Source organism: Ursus arctos, unplaced genomic scaffold (genome assembly GCF_023065955.2).
Source record: "Ursus arctos isolate Adak ecotype North America unplaced genomic scaffold, UrsArc2.0 scaffold_5, whole genome shotgun sequence".
In the NCBI taxonomy this organism is placed as follows: Eukaryota; Metazoa; Chordata; class Mammalia; order Carnivora; family Ursidae; genus Ursus; species Ursus arctos.
Genome location: NW_026623067.1, coordinates 32,311,527 through 32,330,652, shown reverse-complemented (window position 1 = coordinate 32,330,652; position 19,126 = coordinate 32,311,527). Strand labels below are relative to the sequence as shown.

General features: G+C 40.1%; 1 protein-coding gene and 1 non-coding gene across 3 annotated transcripts in view; one reads left to right on the top strand and one right to left on the bottom strand.

The window, feature by feature from the left end:
- Positions 1 to 3,901: 3,901 nt before the first annotated feature.
- CUNH5orf15 (chromosome unknown C5orf15 homolog) overlaps positions 3,902 to 19,126 on the top strand; it is a 60,614-nt gene continuing 45,389 nt past the window's right edge. Inside the window, exons 1-3 of one of the 2 annotated variants that reach the window (XM_026507975.3) lie at positions 3,902 to 4,093; positions 16,277 to 16,803; positions 17,558 to 19,045. In XM_026507975.3, coding sequence (XP_026363760.1) covers positions 3,973 to 4,093; positions 16,277 to 16,803; positions 17,558 to 17,689 — 780 coding nt within the window. In that variant the 5' untranslated portion in view covers positions 3,902 to 3,972 and the 3' untranslated portion in view covers positions 17,690 to 19,045. Of the gene's footprint in view, positions 4,094 to 16,276; positions 16,804 to 17,557; positions 19,046 to 19,126 lie in introns of those variants that run through there. The other variant, XM_057307049.1, reaches the window with a different exon arrangement.
- On the bottom strand, positions 9,713 to 9,875 carry LOC113261975 (U1 spliceosomal RNA). Its single transcript, XR_003318578.1, has one exon. It is a non-coding gene; the product is annotated as a U1 spliceosomal RNA (small nuclear RNA).

Sequence of the window (19,126 nt, the reverse complement as noted above, 5' to 3'; positions counted from 1 at the left end):
GTGTGTGTGTGTGTGACAGAGAGATTTTTAGTTTTCTGTTGTTACATAACAAATTAGCCAAATTTAGCTGCTTAAAATAACACTCAGTTATTTATTTCACAGGCCTGTAGTTGAGAAGTCCAGCACGGTGTGACTGGGTTCTCTGTAAAGATTCTCACGATGCTGAAATTAGGATGTCTGCCAGACTGTGTTCTTGTCTGGAGCTTGGGGTCCTCTTCCAGGCTCACAGGGTTGTGGTAGAATTCAACTCCTTTTGATTGTAGGATAATGGTCCTTATTTCCTTGCTGGCCATCAGGTAGGGGGTCCTCAGCAAATAGAGGCCATGTGCATTCCTTGCTATGTGGTCCCCTCCCATCTTCAAGGCTGGAATGGAAAAATTCCCTTACTGACAAACCCCTCTCAGGCTTAAAATAACTCCAGGAAGAGTGCCAGCCACACCTTATTTCTTTAAAAAATTTTATTATTGATTTATTCATTCAGTTAAGAAAGATTTTATTTATTTGAAAGAGAGAGAGAGAACGTGTGCATACATGCAGCGGGAGGGGAATCTCAGCACAGAGCCCAACACAGGGCTCGATCCTAGGACCCTGAGATCATGACCTGAGTGGCAGTCAAGAGTTGGACACTTAACTGACCGAGCCAGCCAGGCGCCCCAATTTTTTATTTACTGAGGTATAATTGACATAGAACATAATAGTTTTAGGTGTACAGCATAATGATTCAATATTTGTATATATTGTGAAATCATTGCAATACATCTAGTTAACATCTGTCACCACACAATTTTTTCCCCTTGTGATAAGAACGTCTAAGATCTACTCTCTTAGCCATTTTGAAATATACAAAGCAGTATTATTAACTAGAGTCACCATGCTACATGTAACATCTCCAGGACTACTCATTTTATAACTGCCCCAACCCTTTTAAGGGCTCACCGGATTAGGTGAGGCTCTCTGAGGAAAATCTCCCCTTCTTAAAGTCTACTGTGTCCTTTAACAGCCTAATCACCTTGATGATACCCCATCACATTCACAGGCCCCTTCCACACTCAAGGGCAGGGGATCATACAAAGGCATGGATCATTGGGGTTTATTCTAGAATTCTGCAACTTAGATTTTATTTATTATTATTATTTTTTTAAAAGATTTTTTTAATTTATTTGACAGAGATAGAGACAGCCAGCGAGAGAGGGAACACAAGCAGGGGGAGTGGGAGAGGAAGAAGCAGGCTCCTAGCAGAGGAGCCTGATGTGGGGCTCGATCCCATAATGCCGGGATCACGCCCTGAGCCGAAGGCAGACGCTTAACTGCTGTGCCACCCAGGCGCCCCTGCAATTTAGATTTTAAAAAATGACAATATATTTCAAATATTTACAAAGTAGGAGACTATACATAATCTGGTTTCAGTAAATGTGAACATCTTTTTCTATTCAATAATATGTATATTTTTAGGCAGAGTTCCTTTTTATGGATGTTCGGAGGTGACAGTGCCAAGCAAGTATCAGATTTACTTGAGCATTTTGTGTCACCCAAAACTTGCTGGCCTCAGTATTTATCATACTGTCTTCATCGGGTTCATGAGGGTATCTCATGAACGGGTATCTGTTTGACAGTGAACTTCTGAATTGCTGTTCAAGAGTCAACTGTAGTTTAAGAGACTGACTTCCCAGGCTAAAGAAGACAGACAGTACAGCATCCATCTGGCTTTTTCTCAGGACACAAGCCCTCGGGACCCAGACATTACATTGTGACAAAGTGACATAGGTCCAGAGATTTTGGCACATAATGGTTGTTGGGTACATCCAGTCAGATGCCAGATACAGTACTGGTATTTTGAAATGTACAAAGGGCCCTCTGAATATTGAGGATATATTTCCCTCCCCACTTACATATTAAGTATCTGCCTGTTGTATACATCATGTCAGAATATTGTGCAAAATTCCTTAAGTTCATGCTATCTCACCAGTTAGAGAACCTAAACATTCTGGCGTGGGGACAAAAGGAAGAAAGTGGAAAGAAGAGAAGACTGAAGGTGTGTTTACTACAGAAAAGGGCCTATGTCTGAATTTCGCAATAAGCCAGAAGCTGGAATCGAGAGGCTTATTCATTAAACGGAGTGTGGTTTGTGTACTCAAGAGAAGGGAAAGCTCCAAGGGCATTTGGGAAGACTTTGTATCCTGGCTACCGTGGACGGTTTGTAATAAGGGCACCATTCAGTCTGTCTAGGCTTGTGGTGGGCTTAGGGAAACGAACATGAATGACCTCTTAGTTTTCTTAACAACACAAGAGTTTGTGTGTTTCTGAGCTGTCACTGGGGCCAGATAAATGTTCAGGGAAACCAGGTTCAAGAGAACAGGGGCCCTTCTCTCCTTAGGCAGCTCAGTTGCGTCTCCAGAGGATTCTTCTGTGGGAATCACAGCGATCAGAGTGGTGAAGCTATGGGTGCAGCAAATGTGCTTCATGCCACGATGATTTTCCTGCAAATCAATCAAGTGGAGCTTCTACGATTTCAAGCCTACAGACATTTAGTTAAGAAACATTCGCAGAACACACAGACCAAAGCATGTGTCAAGGCTGTAAGGGAACTCTAAATCTGCATTTTCATATACTGGGGGTTTTAAGTTACAAAATTTAAAAAGTAACAGAAGCTTATTGTGGAGGCTGTTTGCACCCTACTTCCTAGCCCGCTTTCCTGCTTTTTCTCCATTACACCCTTACCATTGTATAGTGTATATTTTACACTATGTCTTTCTCACAAAATAAACTCCACAAAGGTACGTGGCTCGTTTTGTTAACTGCTGTATACTGAAATATGAAAAGGTGCTAAATATTTGTTGAAGTAATAAATGATTAGGAGAAAGATAAAAAGTAAAACATTTACCTATAGTTCCACCGCCTAGATATGGCCCCTGTGAACAGTTGTGTTTTATTTGCATTTGGGAGAGGGAGGACAGCTACTTACCTTTTGGGATCAGTCTATTATACAGTCAGATCTTCCTTTTAACAATTTTTTTAATTAAAGATTTTATTAATTTATTTAAGAGAGAAAAAGCAGGAGGAGGCACAGAGGGAGAGAGAATCCCAAGCAGAGTCCCCCCTGAGCATGGAGGGGGAGGCGGGGCTGGATCTCACCACCTTGAGATCATGATCTGAGCCCAAATCAAGAGTTGGCCGCTTAAATTAGGTCAACCAGAGAAGGACAATTATATGATCTCACTCATATGTGGAATTTAAGAAACAGGAGCATAGGGGAAGGGAGGGAAAAATAAAATGAAATCAGAGAGGGAGACGAACCATAAAAGACTCTTAATCATAGGAAACAAACTGAGGGGTGCTGGAGGGGAGAGGGTGGAGGGATGGGGTAACTGGGGGATGGACATTAAAGAGGGAACGTGATATGATGAGCACCCTGTGTTACATATAATTGATGAATCACTGAACTCTACCTCTGAGACTAATACACTGTATGTTAATTAATTGATTTAAATTAAAAAACGAGTTGGCTGCTTAATCCACTGAGCCTTCCAGGCACCCCTTTCTTTTAAAATGTTTTAGGGGCGCCTGGCTGGCTCAGTCCATAAAGCATGCCACTCTTGATCTCAGGGTTATAAGTTCAAGCCCCATTTTGGGTACAAAGATTACTGAAAAATAAAGTCTATAAAAACACCCCAATGTTTTAAAATACTTTCATGAACTGTATAGTATCCTATTACATGGTAGGCAGGGAGGGGCTCTCTCTGACCCTCTCTAGAATCTAAGACTTTACAACCTCATCGCTCAAGGGGCTTGGGTGGAGCCTGCCCTCTGCCGCAGCTCCATACCCTCCCTCCTTTTCTGGGTTTCCTGAGCTCCCGTCTAGGCTGCGACGTCATCACGTTGGGACGTAGATGCCTCAGGCCGTGGTGCCTTACGTAGTGTCTGATGTCATGACGTAGAGCCTAGCAACAGCGCAGGCTCCTGGCGGAGTCCGTTATGGCCGCTGCTGCCGTGAGGAGGATGAGGGGAACCGTGCACGCGAAACTGCGGCCCTCGCCTGGCCTTCAGGTGTCCGGAGTATTGGCGCTCCTGCTTGCGTCCGCCATCATGTCCAGTGGTAAAGGGGGCGCGGCGGCAGGGCGGGCGCGGGAAGACGCGGAGAGCGGGGTACGGGCGGGGAGACAGGCCCGGCCGGGGAAAGGACGCTTCGGAGTGTCCGGAGCAGATGGCTGTGTGTAGCCAGGGCACGGTCTCTAGGGGCGAGGATGGAGAGTAGGCTGTCTGAGGGAGTCTAAGGAGGTGGGGTCTCTGCGAAGCGCGAGAGGTGGGGATGAGAGGTGCGGGGATCCAGGGAGCAGGGAGCAGAGTATGTAGATGGGCGTGGAGGGAGGAGTGGCGGTGTTGTCTAGAGAGTCTTGAAGAATGAGTTGCCACAGGGAATGGCGGTGGTATGTTCTCCGAAATTGCTTGGAGAGGGCAGTTGTGAGGAGACAGGGAACTGATGCAGAGGAGATGGCCGCGGTTGGAGGTGTGGTGTCTAAGAGGGTCCCAAGGTGGGGGGAGGCACCCCATGGGGTCTAGCAGGGCCAAGGGAGTGTGGGCGCTTTCCGGAACCGGTGAGATAAGTGGTAAAGACCAGGGTGGGCAGGGGCACTGACCATACTGAGCTGATGGAATATTTTGGAGAGCAAAAGTGAAGGGGAAAAAGCTGTCTTAGGGTATTGGTGCATCTCTGAGATCTGGGAGGTTCTGGTGTTTGGGAAAGAGCCAGAATACTGAGGCATTGAGCTCCTGAGGGGCTTGGGAGGAGGAGAGGAGGAAGGCGACAAGGGAGATATTTGTAAACATGGTTTCTTGTGTCCTGGGTTAACTGGACAAAACTGCTTCATTTTAATAGAGTCGTAGAATTTGATTAGTTCCTTTAAAATATTTAAAAATTTATATTAAAATTCTTTTTATTATTTATGGAGGTGTGATTGGCATATAATATGTTAGATTCAGGTGTACAATATACTGCTTTGATATTTGTGTACACTGGGAACTCATCACCACAGTAAGTGTAGTTACCACTCATCATCATACAGAGTTACCGAATTTTTTTTTCTTGTAATGAGAGCTTTTAAGATTTACTCTCTTAGCAACTTTGAAATATGCATTACTGTATTATGAACTATAGTCACCATGCTGTATATTACATTCTTGTGACTTAAAATTTGTAATTGGAAGTTTGTACCTTTTGGTGCTCTTCTGCCGTTTCACCATCCTCTAACTCCCCCTTCTCTGGCAACCATATTCTCTTCTCTATGAGTTTGGCTTGTTTGCTTGTTTGTTTTGTTTTGATTTTTTTGTTCCACATACGAGTGAAATCATATGGTATTTGTCTTTCTCTGTCTGACTTATTTCAGTTAGCATAATGCCTCAAGGTCCATCCATATTGTCACAAATGCCGTATTTCATTTTTATGTGTGTGTATGGCTGAGTATTATTCCATGGTATATACACACCACATCTTTATCTGTTATCCATCCATGGGCATTAGGTTGTTTCTATATCTTGGCTCTTGTAAATAACGCTGCATGATTATTTCTTTTTGTAGAAATGTTACATTGTGAATGAGGATATTGAAGGCTTTATCAGGAAATAAATGTGTAACCTAGGGCCCGAGACTTAGGGGGAACAAATCCATTAATAAGAATTTGTAATGATTAAGCAGTATTTTGTTTAGTATTTCCTTTTTTCTTTAGGCCAAGACACAGTCCTGCTTTTCTCCTTAAATCTTTTTTGAATTTTCAGAGGAAAAACAGTGTGAATGGGATAGTGTTTTCTTATTTGCCAACAGGGACTGTCTGGCCATACATTCGCTTACTATGGTGCTGTGGTTACTTCCTTAGGTTTCCTCAGCAGCACTGAGGGTAGGGCAGCCACCGTCCCAGAAGCATTTGTAAGTCTTTGGGGAAGGACTGAGGTTCATTTTCCTAAGGCCCTTTCATCATGAGTAAAATATAACAAGGATTTCTCTGGTTGATACAGATATTCCTGTTCCTAAAGTACTTATGTAGCATGATTGTTTTGGTTACTTAATCATTTAAGAAAAAACCTGACATTTAAGCATTTATATTTCTTACTGGAATGCTTAAGACATACAGTTTGAGGAATATATAGCTGGTAACTGTAGTTCACAAACAGCTTTTCCCCTGGTTGAAAATTTTGTAGGGAGGGGCAGGCGTGGGTGGGGGGAGAGTGTGGAGTATTAAGGTGTCTTCTTGTCTCTTTATTTATTAGAGTGCCATAAATATTGCTCCAACTAAACTGGGACATTTTAGATAATCTTTTTTTTACTGAGTCTTTCTGCCAATTTAAAATTCTTATTATTCTCTACTAAAAATAATCTAAATGTAAACTAACATATATGCTCTTAAAAGGGAAGCACCTACATTACAGTACAGCGTGGCATTTGTAAAACTTTGGGTAAGAGAAGTGTTTTTTGTAAGCATACCTTATGGTAGAGTGATTTCAAAGTAATTACTCTTTTATTTATTGTATTTTTTTATTTTAAAGATTTTTAGATTTATTTTGAGAGAGAGAGTATGAGTAGGGGGAGGAACGGAGGGAGAGGGAGAAGCAGACTCTGCTGAGCAGGGAGGCCGAGTGGGGCTCCATCCCAGGAGCCTGGGATCATGACCCCAGCCAAAGGCGATGCCTAACTGAGCCACCCAGGTGCCCCAAAGTAATTACTCTTCTAATAAAAAAATAACAGTCTAGTTAGGATGTGTTGAATTCCAAACTTGAAGTAAGCATAGAAAGTTAGAAAGTTACGTTAGATTTATTTAAACTTGTTCCATATTAGGTTTTTTAAAAAAATTTTTAAAAAAGATTTTATTCATTTATTTGACAGAGAGAGAGGCAGCGAGAGAGGGAACACAAGCAGGGGTAGAGTGGGAGAAGGAGAAGCAGGCTTCCCGCTGATCAGGGAGCCCGATGCGGGGCTCAATCCCAGAACGTTAGGATCATGACCTGAGCCGAAGGCAGACGCTTAACGACTGGGCCACCCAGAGCCACCCAGGTGCCCCCCATATTAGGTTTTTTAAAATTACAGTACTTGGGTACTGCAAGCTGTAAGGATTTTATAGTTCTATATTTTTATTTTGACAAAGCATAAAAAATTAATATAAGCCTTATTTTGGATTACTGGATGATCACCTTATGATTAAGTCTTGCCATGTCATTTCAAAAGTGCCTACTTTATATGTTTGTCATCAAATTGCTCCCAAATGATGACCTAAATTTAATGTGTAATGCGTTTAGTTTTTGAGGCAATGTTTCCCAGTCCAGTGTGAATGAATTCTCAGGGTCCTCTGCGTTCTTGTTTAAGAAGTATCGATGTATGGGGCGCCTGGGTGGCACAGCGGTTAAGTGTCTGCCTTCGGCTCAGGGCGTGATCCCGGCATTATGGGATCGAGCCCCACATCAGTCTCCTCTGCTATGAGCCTGCTTCTTCCTCTCCCACTCCCCCTGCTTGTGTTCCCTCTCTCGCTGGCTGTCTCTATCTCTGTCAAATAAATAAAAAACATCTTTAAAAAAAAAAAAAGAAGTATCGATGTAGGTTATTTTAAGACAGCTTTAAAAAGGGACCAGTAGAAGAGAATAAAATGTAGAAAGTTATTTTTAAAATGTTGTTTTAACTAGAGTGGTAATATCAAATAGAAAAGGGTAAAAAAGGAACATTTAGAAGTCTAAAGTAATACATATGATTGTAGAAGCTCAACAATTAAATCCATAAAGTCAGATCCCTTTATTCTGAATACTCTTCATTTCTGACTAGATCACATTCTCTGATTTGAAGGAGTGGAGGCCCAGGAGATCCAAGTTTTTTACTCCTTGAACAATACTTAGTAATTTTGCTCTTACTTGGTGCTAGGTATTGGAATTATAACAACAAAGGGGGTGACATTGGAGATACCCTTAGAAGAATGAGTGGGGTTTTGCCTGGCTGAAAACTATGGGAAAGGCTTTTCAGAGGGTGTGGTGCAAAGATGCTACTGGGAAGTGGTGTAGGGTTTATGGTGAGAACTGGGTCAAGAGCATATTCAGTAAACATTTAGTGCTCTCTGTTAAGTAGGCAACAGGGATAGAGTAGTTTGGGAGTTTAGTAAGAGATGAGGTTGAGGTAATGGGTGCCAGATCATGTGGGATCTTGTAGGCTATTACAAAGACTTTCAGTTTCACTTTTGAGAGAAATGGAGAGTTCCCAGAGGGTTTTAAACAGAGGAGTAACATCATTGAACTTCAGTTTTTACAGGATGACTCTGGCTGCTGTGTCGAGAGCGGACAGTAGGAGTTCAAGTAGAAGCAGGCAGATCATTTAGAAGGCCTTACTGTTTTTGGAGTGGGAAGTAAAAATATATTTCTTTAAACTTTTTATTTTGAAATAATTGTAGATTCATTTGCAGTTCTAAGAAGTAATACAGACCCTGGTTTCCCAGTTTCCCCAGCGGTAACATCTTAAGAAACTGTACTACCATATTACAACCAGAGTATTGACATGGATACAGTCAAGATAAAGAGGATTTCCATCACCCTCGTGTTGCTTTTTTATAGTCACTCTCCCTTCCTGTCCCCACTCCCTCCTGAAATCCTGGCAACCACTAATCTGTTATTTATTTATTTAATTTTATCATTTGAAGAATGTGATATAGATGGAATCATATGGTATATAACTTTTTGGAATTGGCTTTTTTTTTTTTTTAACCTAGCATAATTCTGTGGAGATTCATCAAATTGTTCCATGTGTTAATAGTCTGTTCTTTTTTATTGCTGAGTAATATTCTGTTATTATATAGACACACTGCACTTTGTTTAACCATTCATCCTTTGAAGGACATCTGGGTTGCTTCCAATTTTTGGCTTTTATGATTAAAGCTGCTGTAAACATTCATGTACAGATTTTTTTGTGTGATTGTAAGTTTTCATTTCTTTGGGATAAATGCCCAGGAGTGCAATAGCTAGGTCGTATGGTAGTTCCATATTTAGTTTCTTAAGGAACTGCCAAACTGTTTTCTGGCATAGTCGTTCTATTTTATGTTACCACCAGCAACAGTTAAGTGATCTAGCTTCTTTGCATCTTTGCCAGTATTTGGTGTTGTCATTACTTTTTATTTTAGTCATTCTGATAGGTGTGCAGTGATACCTTTATTGTGGTTTTAATTTGCATTTCCCTAGTGGCTAATATCTTTTCCTGTGCTTATTTGCCATCTGTATATTCTGTTTGCTGAAATGTGCCTCTTTGTCTGTTGCCTGTGTTCTAATTGGATGGTTTGCTTTTTCATTTTTGAGTTTTCAGATTTTTTTATGTATTCTGGATACTAGTCTTTTTGGGTTGGGACTCACAAATATTTCTTTTTTTGTGTAGCTTATCTTTTCATCCTCACAGGAAAGTCTTCATGGAGCGAAAGTTTTTCATTTTGATAGAATCAAATTTATGGATTTTTTTTCCTTTTATGTACTGTGTTTTTGGTGTCAGGTCTACAAATTTGTGCCTAGTCCTAGATTCTAAAGACTTTTTCCCCTTTGTCTTTTTCTAAAAGCTTTATAATTTTATATTTTACATTTATTTTTATTTTTTAGAAGATTTATTTATTTATTCGAGAGAGCAAGCGCATGTGTTTGCTCCAGAGCAGGGGGAGGGAGAGGAAAAGGGAGATAATTCCTTTTTTTTCTTTTTTTTTAAATTTTAAACCAGGGGAAAGCACGAATGCCGTCCCCCACTACCACAAATTATGCAGTTGAGTTTCCCACATTTGGGGAAATTGCAGGGGTTAGCACAATGAATAAGTGCAGTGGATAAGCCTCGCGCTGGGAAAACCACGTTCGTGATCATGGTATCTCCCCTGCCAAATTCCAAGCAGAATCATGCTGAGTGCGGAGCAGGAGGTGGACTTGATCTCGTGACCCTGAGAGCATGACCTGAGTTGAAACCAAGAGTTGAATGCTTGACCAACTGAGCCACCCAGGTGTCCCTACAGTTTACATTTAAATTTGTGATCCAAGGGTGCCTAGGTGGCTCAGACTGTTGAGCATCTGCCTTTGGCTCAGGTCATGATCTCCGTGTCCTGGGGTCCAGTCCCACGTTGTGCTCTTGGCTCGGGGTGGGGTGGGGGGGTCTGCTTCTCCCTCTTCCTCTCTCTCCCCCTGCTTGTGCTCACTCTCTCTCTCTCTCAAATGAATAAATAAAATCTTTAAAAAATAATAAATTTGTCATCCATTTTTATTTTTATTTTTATTTTTATTTTTATTGTATTTATTTATTTATTATTATTTTTAAAGTAATCTCTACACCCAACTTGGGGCTTGAACTCATGACCCCAAGATCAGGAGTTGTATGCTCCTCTGACTGAGCCAGCCAGGTGCCCCTGTGATCCATTTTAGTTAATTTTTTTTTTAAAAGATTTTATTTATTTATTTGTCAGAGAGAGAGAGAGAGTACAAGCAGGGGAAGCGGCAGGGGCAAGAGGGAGAAGCAGGCTCCCTGCTGAGCAAGGAGCCCAATGTGGGGCTCGATCCCGGACCCCGGGATCATGACCCGAGCTGAATGCAGCTGTTTAACCGACTGAGCCACCCAGGAGCCCCCATTTTAGTTAATTTTTGTATAAGGTGTGAGACTTAAGTCAAAGTTCATTTAGTTTGTTAATATGGTGGATCGCATTGATTGATTTTTGAATACTGAATCAGTTTTGCGTCCCTGGAATAACCTTCGTTCATTTATTTGCTAATATTTTGTTAAGGATTTTTGTGGCTATGTTCACGAAAAATACTAGTCTGTAGTTTTCTTTTTCTGTAATGGTTTTGCTTTTGGTATCGGGATAATAATACTAGCTTCATAAAATGAATTGAACAGTGTTCCCTCATGTTCTCTGGAAGAGATTCTGTAGAATTGGTGATAGGTCTTCTTTAAACATTCAATTCTCCATGAAACCGTCTGGGACTGGAGATTAATTTTTTGGGAGTTTTAAAATTAAAGATTCAATTCCATTAATAGTACAGGGCTATTCACATCATGTATTTCATACTGGGTGAGTTGTGGTAGTTTGTATGTTTAAGACTCTGGTGTTTTTTTTTTTTTTTAATAATAATATTTTTTTACTATATTATGTTAGTCACCATACAGTACGTCCCTGGTTTTTGATGTAAAGTTCCATGATTCATTAGTTGCGTATAACACCCAGTGCACCATGCCATACGTGCCCTCCTTACTACCCATCACCAGCCTATCCCATTCCCCCACCTGCTTCCCCTCTGAAGCCCTCAGTTTGTTTCTCAGATAAGACTCTGGTCTTGGGGTGCCTGGGTGGCTCAGTCTGTTAAATGTCTGCCTTCGGCTCAGGTCATGATCCCAGGATCCTGGGATCGAGTTCCGCTTCTGGCTTCCTGCTCGGCTGGGAGCCTGCTTCTCCCTCTCTCTCCCTCAGCTTATGCTTTCTCCTCTCTTTCTCTCTTAATTAATTAATTAATTAATTAAAAAAAAGACTCTGGTCTTAACTTTCTCTTTTAGTTGGCTTTTTATGACATTGCTCTGGCAGGGGAAGAGGGGGTTGCCTCACAGTACTGTCAGGTAGATGTAGAAATCTAGGGTGATAGTCTCCTTGTTACTTCTGGACTAGGGTGGAAGTTCTGTCTCCCGTCATGGTCTGCACTTACATAGTGGTGGGAGTGGCCTTGTTACTACTGGGTGATGATTAAAGTCTTGACTCTCTACTAGGCCTCTTCTGACACCATTACACTGGAGGGGAAGAGACATCTTGTTATAGCCTGCTGAGGGTAGAAGTCTGGGCTCTCTACTTGGCCTTTGCTGGTGTGGGTATGAACGGAGCCACAGTTTGTGTTTGTGTGTGTGTGTTTAAGTGTTTGCCTGGAGTAGAGGATTCATTGTCTAAAATAGTTTTCTTTCTTGGTAGGCTGCCTCTCTCCTAATTTTTTGGTTAGAGAGAACAGGCTTTTTTTTTTTTTTTTTTTTTTTTTTTTTTTTTGCAGTGGGACAGGGGAGGACATGTTTTTGTACATACTCCTTAATGTTTCCATGTTGTTGGCTTCTTCAGCTACAAGTCTAGAATACATGAGGTAAAAAAGAAAATCCAGGGAAGTCACCACTAGCTTGTTCTTCAGGTCTTGAGGTCTCTAACCATTCTGCCTTATTCTCTCCACCTTTCAGAGTCTTATGTTATTTTATATATAATATATTGGGTTAGTAGTTTTCAGTGGAGGAATAGGGAAAAGTTTGTCTACTCCCATCTTCCTGGAAGCCTAAGTAAGAATTCATTTTGAATGTGTTAATTCGAATGTCAGATATCCAAGAGGAGGTGTCAAGTAGCAGTTGGATTTATGAGTCTGGAGTTCTGGTGGTTCATGTAAGTTCTCATGGCTTTTTTCTCAGAAAAGTTAGGAAGTGATGCCATCCATTGAAAATAAGGACAACAGAGAAGGTGTTAGGTAGTTTGAGAACAAAGGAGCATATGAATGGCCTCCTAAGGGAGTAGGAGGGTAAATGGACTAGAAAAATACAGTATAATTGCCAACAACATTACTTGTACACCTGAATTTTTGGCATTGAATTTAAAATGAAATAAAACCGGGGCGCCTGGGTAGCGCAGTCGTTAAAGCGTCTGCCTTCGGCTCAGGGCGTGATCCTGGCGATCCGGGATCGAGTCCCACATCAGGCTCCTCCGCTGGGAGCCTGCTTCTTCCTCTCCCACTCCCCCTGCTGTGTTCCCTCTCTCGCTGGCTGTCTCTCTGTCACATAAATAAATAAAATCTTTAAAAAAAAAAAATGAAATAAAACCGGTGACATGGTTGTGTATTTCCAGCCATGTTCAGCTGCTTGGTGCTGATGGGGAGTAATAGAGTTTAACTTGGGATGTAGCCTTGCCAAGTGAATGGGATAGAGTCAGCAAGGGGGAAGGGGATTGGAGGTGTACGTAAGGGAAGGTTCATGGCTGACTACAAAATTGAATCTGGGTAAAGGAAAGGACAAGGGTGTTGGGCAAGGATGCGATAGTGGTCATGAGGGACTGAAAAGATGGTAGGATCAGAGAATTGTAGGTCCTGTTGGATTCAGAATGCCAGGGAATGAATTAGGATAGGTGGTCATGTCAGCAATTAGGATGCATGCAACTGAGATTATGGAAGAGTTGTGATGATAGTGACCATGATTTGACAGGTTAAGGTAAAGGGGAGGTCTGGCTCATCAGAAGAGAGCTCAAGATAGGAGCACTTGGGTAGAATGAACTCTAGAGCCAGGAGCTAAAATTATTGAGAATAGGAACAGTGACTGGGAGTTGGTGGACAAAGGTTAGTGGGTGATAGCTGATGATAGGAGAATCAAGGCTCGTGCATTTAGGGAAGGGACTGGGAGAATGGCCTGGAAGGGCCCCTCTGTCCCACCCTCCACCCCAGAATAGTTTCCCCTCTTACAAACCCAGTGGTGCAAGGATGTGGGTCTAAAAACAAATATTAATTAAAAGGGCTTCAGGGAAAGTGAATCTTTAAGGGAGAGCTAGTTTTCAGTTATAACAAAAAAGTAAAGGATAAAAGAAGGGATTTTCTGATATCTGACTGAATTCCAGATGGATGGGTTTCTGGACTTGGAGAGGGGTGGGAGGTGGGGATAATTACAGTCATTCACACTCCTATCAGCTTGTGTCCTTTAAAGATACATGATTGTTCTATTTTAGTATATGTGCTGCCTAAGTGTGTGCTATACGTGATTATTCCAAAAGTCAAGTATAGAAAAACAATTTTTTAAAAAAATCAAGGTTGGTTAGTTGGCTCCCAGTTTTAAAATTATATTTTAAATCATATCTTCCCTAACTTTGGCAGGAAAGTTAAATATACTAGAGAAATAGTAATTTGTAAATGCAAATATAAAAATTCTTTTAAGAAATTCCTGTTAATAGTTTGCTGAATACTGTACTCAATTATAGGCCCTGTTTCTTTCTTTTCTTCCAGTGGAAAGTTTCAAGGAACCAACTGTTGAAAAGACTGTAAGACTTTACTAATTTACTAATTTTTTTTTTTACCAACTTACTAAATTCTTTTTTTTTTTTTTTTTTTTTAAGATTTTATTTATTTGACAGAGATAGAGACAGCCAGCGAGAGAGGGAACACAAGCAGGGGGAGTGGGAGAGGAAGAAGCAGGCTCATAGCGGAGGAGCCTGATTAAATTATTTTTTCTAAGAGATTCCATTCAGTCCAACTGAAACTACCTATTTTTTCTATACAAAATAGGTGTCAACTATGATACACAAACCAGAGTGTATTCATGTATTCAAGTATTACATGTTTGAACAAAGAGTGGTCTGTTAGGTTGTTAATTTACATGCATGCACATGTTTGTGAAGCCAGGGAATGATTTGGTTTAATCTTACCCCTATAAAATATTTTACTTTAATTTGATAGACTTTAAAATAGTATCTTTGTATTTTTAGATCTCATGTACAGTTCCTCTTATTTCTTTATTTTTTGTTTTTTAAAGATTTTATTTATTTATTTGACAGAGAGAGAGGCAGTGAGAGAGGGAACACTAGGGGCGCCTGGGTAGCGCAGTCGTTAAGTGTCTGCCTTCGGCTCAGGGTGTGATCCCGGCATTCTGGGATCGAGCCCCACATCAGGCTCCTCCACTGGGAGCCTGCTTCTTCCTCTCCCACTCCCCCTGCTTGTGTTCCCTCTCTCACTGGCTGTCTCTCTGCCAAATAAATAAATAAAATCTTAAAAAAAAAAAAAAAGAGAGGGAACACAAGCAGGGGGAGTGGGAGAGGAAGAAGCAGGCTTCCCGCTAAGCAGGGAGCCGGATGCGGGACTTGATCCCAGCTCGCTGGGACCATGACCTGAGCCGGAGGCAGACACTTAAGGACTGAGCCACCCAGATTCCCCCAGTTCCTCTTTTTTAAAAAAAGGTTTATATAGTTTTAGAGAGAGAAAGCACGTGCACATTGGGGAGGGGCAGAGGGAGAGGGAGAGAGAGTCTTCAGCAGACTCTGTGCTGAGTGTGGAGCCCCACACAGGGCTGAATCTCACAATCCTGAGATCAGGACTTGAGCTAAAACCAAGTGTCAGACGCTTAATCAGCTACACCACCCAAGCGCCCCAGACAATTCCTTTTTTTTTTGCAAGTAAAATGGATATTTTTGAAGCTTTTCAATAGATACTACATTAGATCGTATATTAGAAACCCTGTTAAATTTCAGCAGAGATTCTTCTGAACTTTTGGTGTATAGAGTTACTTCTGTAAATAATTTAAACTACTTTAGTAAACCACACTGAGTGGGTAGGAGCATAGTGAAGTAAAAGCTTGTATGTATTTGGTGTCATTCTCTTACTGGATTGCCTTTCTCAATCTTTAAAATAGTCTAGTTCACACTTAGTTGTCAAGTTTCCAACCCAATTTCCATTTCTTCCCCTTTAGGAGTTTCTGCTTTCTTCTCCCTAAGAATAGCTTAAAAAAAAAAAGGAAAGAGAAAGAAAGAAAGAAAGAAAGAAAGAAAGAAAGAAAGAAGAAAGAAAGAATTGGGAGAGGAGGTCTTTCAGTTCTAGTATCACTTAGAAATGCTGACTACAGCTTGCTTATAGCTTCTCTTAAATTTGTTGTATTGAAAACATTTAGGTTCACATTTTTTAAAAGATTTTATTTATTTATTTGAGAGAGAGAGAGAGAAAGCACAAGCAGGGCAAGTGGCAGAGGAAGAGGGAGAAACAGACGCAGAGCTCTACCCCAGGACCCAGGGATCGTGACCTCAACTGAAGGCAGACGCCTAATTGATTGAGCCATCCAGGTACCCGTTAGGTTCACATTCTGTATCTAGTTTGTGATCTACTTGAGCTAGGATCAGCCACCAGTCTTTCTGTTCTGGAGATGGGGTGCAGTCTGGACAAAGGTTTTTGAAGTCCAGCCCCTTTGTGAAATGAAAACAGAGTGGATGGATAAGAGCTTTGTGTGAATTTCACCATTGTGACCTAAAGTTACCCCTCTCCATTCTTTCCTTTTTCTTTTGATGACAGGCTGTGTAATGTAGTCGGTCTTTTATGGTGCTTAACTTGTTACTTTCTGGCTAAAGAGTTATTACCTGGTGAATGATTGTATAAGAAGAAATGTAACTGATTGCTGGCTATTGAGACTTACTAACAAATTCTCAAGGGAAAGAGAAATTTGGCAAAAAGAAATGCTTAGTGAAAAATTTAGGTAAATATGCTTCTAGCTTGGCGGAGATAAAGTTGGAGATTTCAGTTTAATGCTCTTTATTCACTGTTTTAGCTCTACCACAAACTGATTTGCCGAGCCACACTGTACTCCAGCCAGATGTTTCTGCTCCAAATATGAGTGCTTTAACACATGAAAACCAAACCAAACTTTCTGTCTTCCAAACCAGCACCACTCTCCAATCCACAGCTAGTACAGAGAAAGGTGGAGGGGCATCTGTAGCCCCTCATCCCTCACCTACTACTTCTCTGTCTCAAGAGGAAACAGATAACAATGAAGATCCCAGCATAGAGGAGGAGGATCTTCTCACGCTCAATAGTTCTCCGTCCACTGCCAAAGACACTCTGGACAATGGAGACTATGGAGAACCGGACTATGACTGGACCACCAGCCCCAGGGATGATGAGTCCAGTGAGGCCCTGGAAGAAAACAGGAACTATATGGAAATTGAACAGTCAGTGAGATCTTTTAAGACACCATCCTCAAATATTGAAGAGGAAGATAGCCATTTCTTTTTTCATCTTATTATTTTTGCTTTTTGTATTGCTGTTGTTTACATTACATATCACAACAAAAGGAAGGTATGTTTGGGGTTTTCAGACCCTTTGATTACCCTTTATTATCTCAGTCATATTTCTTACTAATATTTTTGATGATTCAGAATTTTTTCTTTTTTAATCAAGTTTAAATTGATGGTAAAATATCAAGATGTCTGATCAGTTTATAAACCTGTGGTATATTTTAACAAATTACAGACAAAAGGCTTTACCTTGTGTGCTTCTAAAAAAAGAAGTCAGATTGTTTTTTAATGAGCAAAGCTAAAGCCTAGTGGTTTTTGAAAAACAGGTATTATGTCTTAAGGTAGCATTGCTACTTCAGTGGGAATATTTATGGAGAAAGATTGTTAATTTAATACTTTTAATTAAGCACTGAACTTAATAGTATTTTAATAACTTTTTTGCCCCTGGTTGTAAAATTATTACATATTTATTTTGAATACCAGTGATATTCTATCCCTGTGTTGAAATGTTGGGCCATCTCTGTTCTAAATACCTAAGGGACTTGTTAAATAGGCAGGCTCCTGGGCTCCACTGTGATCTGTTAATGCATCTCTGCAGATAGAACCCAGAATCAGTCTTCAGCCAGTACTCTGTACATTAAGATTTGAGCAGCACTGTTTAACTTTGTTTACAAGATGGAAAATAAAGCCCCTTTGTTGTTGTTTTTTTACTTTTTAAATTTGGCAACCTAGGAGAGAGATAGTGCACTTGTTATACTTTTAGCATATGCTCTACTTTCTTTTTTGCATATCTGATTTATTTTTTTTTTTTCCAGATTTTCCTTCTGGTTCAAAGCAGGAAATGGCGTGATGGTCTTTGTTCCAAAACAGTGGAATATCACCGTCTAGACCAGAATGTTAATGAGGCAATGCCTTCTCTGAAGATTACCAATGATTATATTTTTTAAAGCACTGTGATTTGAGTTTGCTTATTATGTAATTTTATTTGCTTGACTTTTTTATATAATATTGTGCAGATGTTTGCCATAGGCAGTTGGTACTTAAATGAGAGATGGGTCTCTCTTTATTTTGCCTTGGTGCTTTGGAAATGAAATGTCACAAACAAGGAGTATATAATTTTTTATCTACACTTTTAGAGGTGAATTTAATCAGGTGTCCAGAATGTGGAGCTAAGCATTATCTGTTTTGTTTTAGATTTCTTTATTGTACTTCTTCTGGAAGTATTAGTAATACTAGTTTTAAAAGATCCCAGCCTTTAACTAAATCCTAACATATCTGGTACTGCTGGCTCAGATTCTCTTTCTGCCATCCAAGTACTATTTTTTAAGCACATATTTTGTGCTCCCAAACTATAATCTACAAGGATGTGTGTAATAGTGCTTGGCATATATGTAACATTTTTTCTTCCGGGAAAATGGCTTTGGTTATTTTTGGATAATTTAAACATAATTTAAGATAATGATATTGCTCAATCTGACCACAATTTTAGGCAACACATTAATGTCTCTAGAAATTCTGGCAATAGAGAGACTCTGCAGTTTGCAGTGGACATAGATAAAATATTATAGAGATACCATATTTTGTCTTGAATTACTGAATTAAATTTAGAGGTAGAAATTGTGGCAAAATGTTAAATACACATACAATTGCTTTTAGTTAGCAATTGATTGTAGCACAGGTTCCTCCAAGCTTTCAAGTAAGGAGCAGAGTTTAAAATTATATCAGATTTGTTCATTTTGTTTATTACTTTATAGTAAGTTTGAATAAATCGTAGGGGCCATTATCACTTAAATAATACTGTATCTAGGCCTTTCAAATTAAAATTATACCTGAATGAAGTTGTTTATATACATAAAGGATATATGTGTACACTGACTTTTTCTCCCCCTGTACTTGTTTTATTTTCTTCTGTTTGGTTTTTCACAGCAACTGGAAATTATTTACGTATTTCATTTTAGCCTGTCTTTATATAATAAAGAGTTGATCAGTATGTAAATATGTGATTTGAACCATGGTTGACTTATAAATGTCACTGCAACTTTTTAGAAAACATAACCCTTAATATATGTTAAACACCTATTCAGAAAGTCCGGGTGAGCCAGTGGGCATGTGCTTTGTGTAAAGATGGAAGAAGTAGGGCAATCCACCATTTCTTTCAGGTGGACAATTTACTGTCCTGATAGGAGGGGGAGCACAGTGGAAATACACCTGAACTGTTTTATTGCAGTAATTTTTCATATCTGAAATTGTATTATTTAATATTTTGAATAATATTTTAAAAATAAATGGCAAAGATACAAATCTATGATTTTATAAGTGTGTTTCATTTTAATGATGGCATGCAGTCCTTCCTTTGGGTGGTGACAGAGGGGTCATGCTTTGTT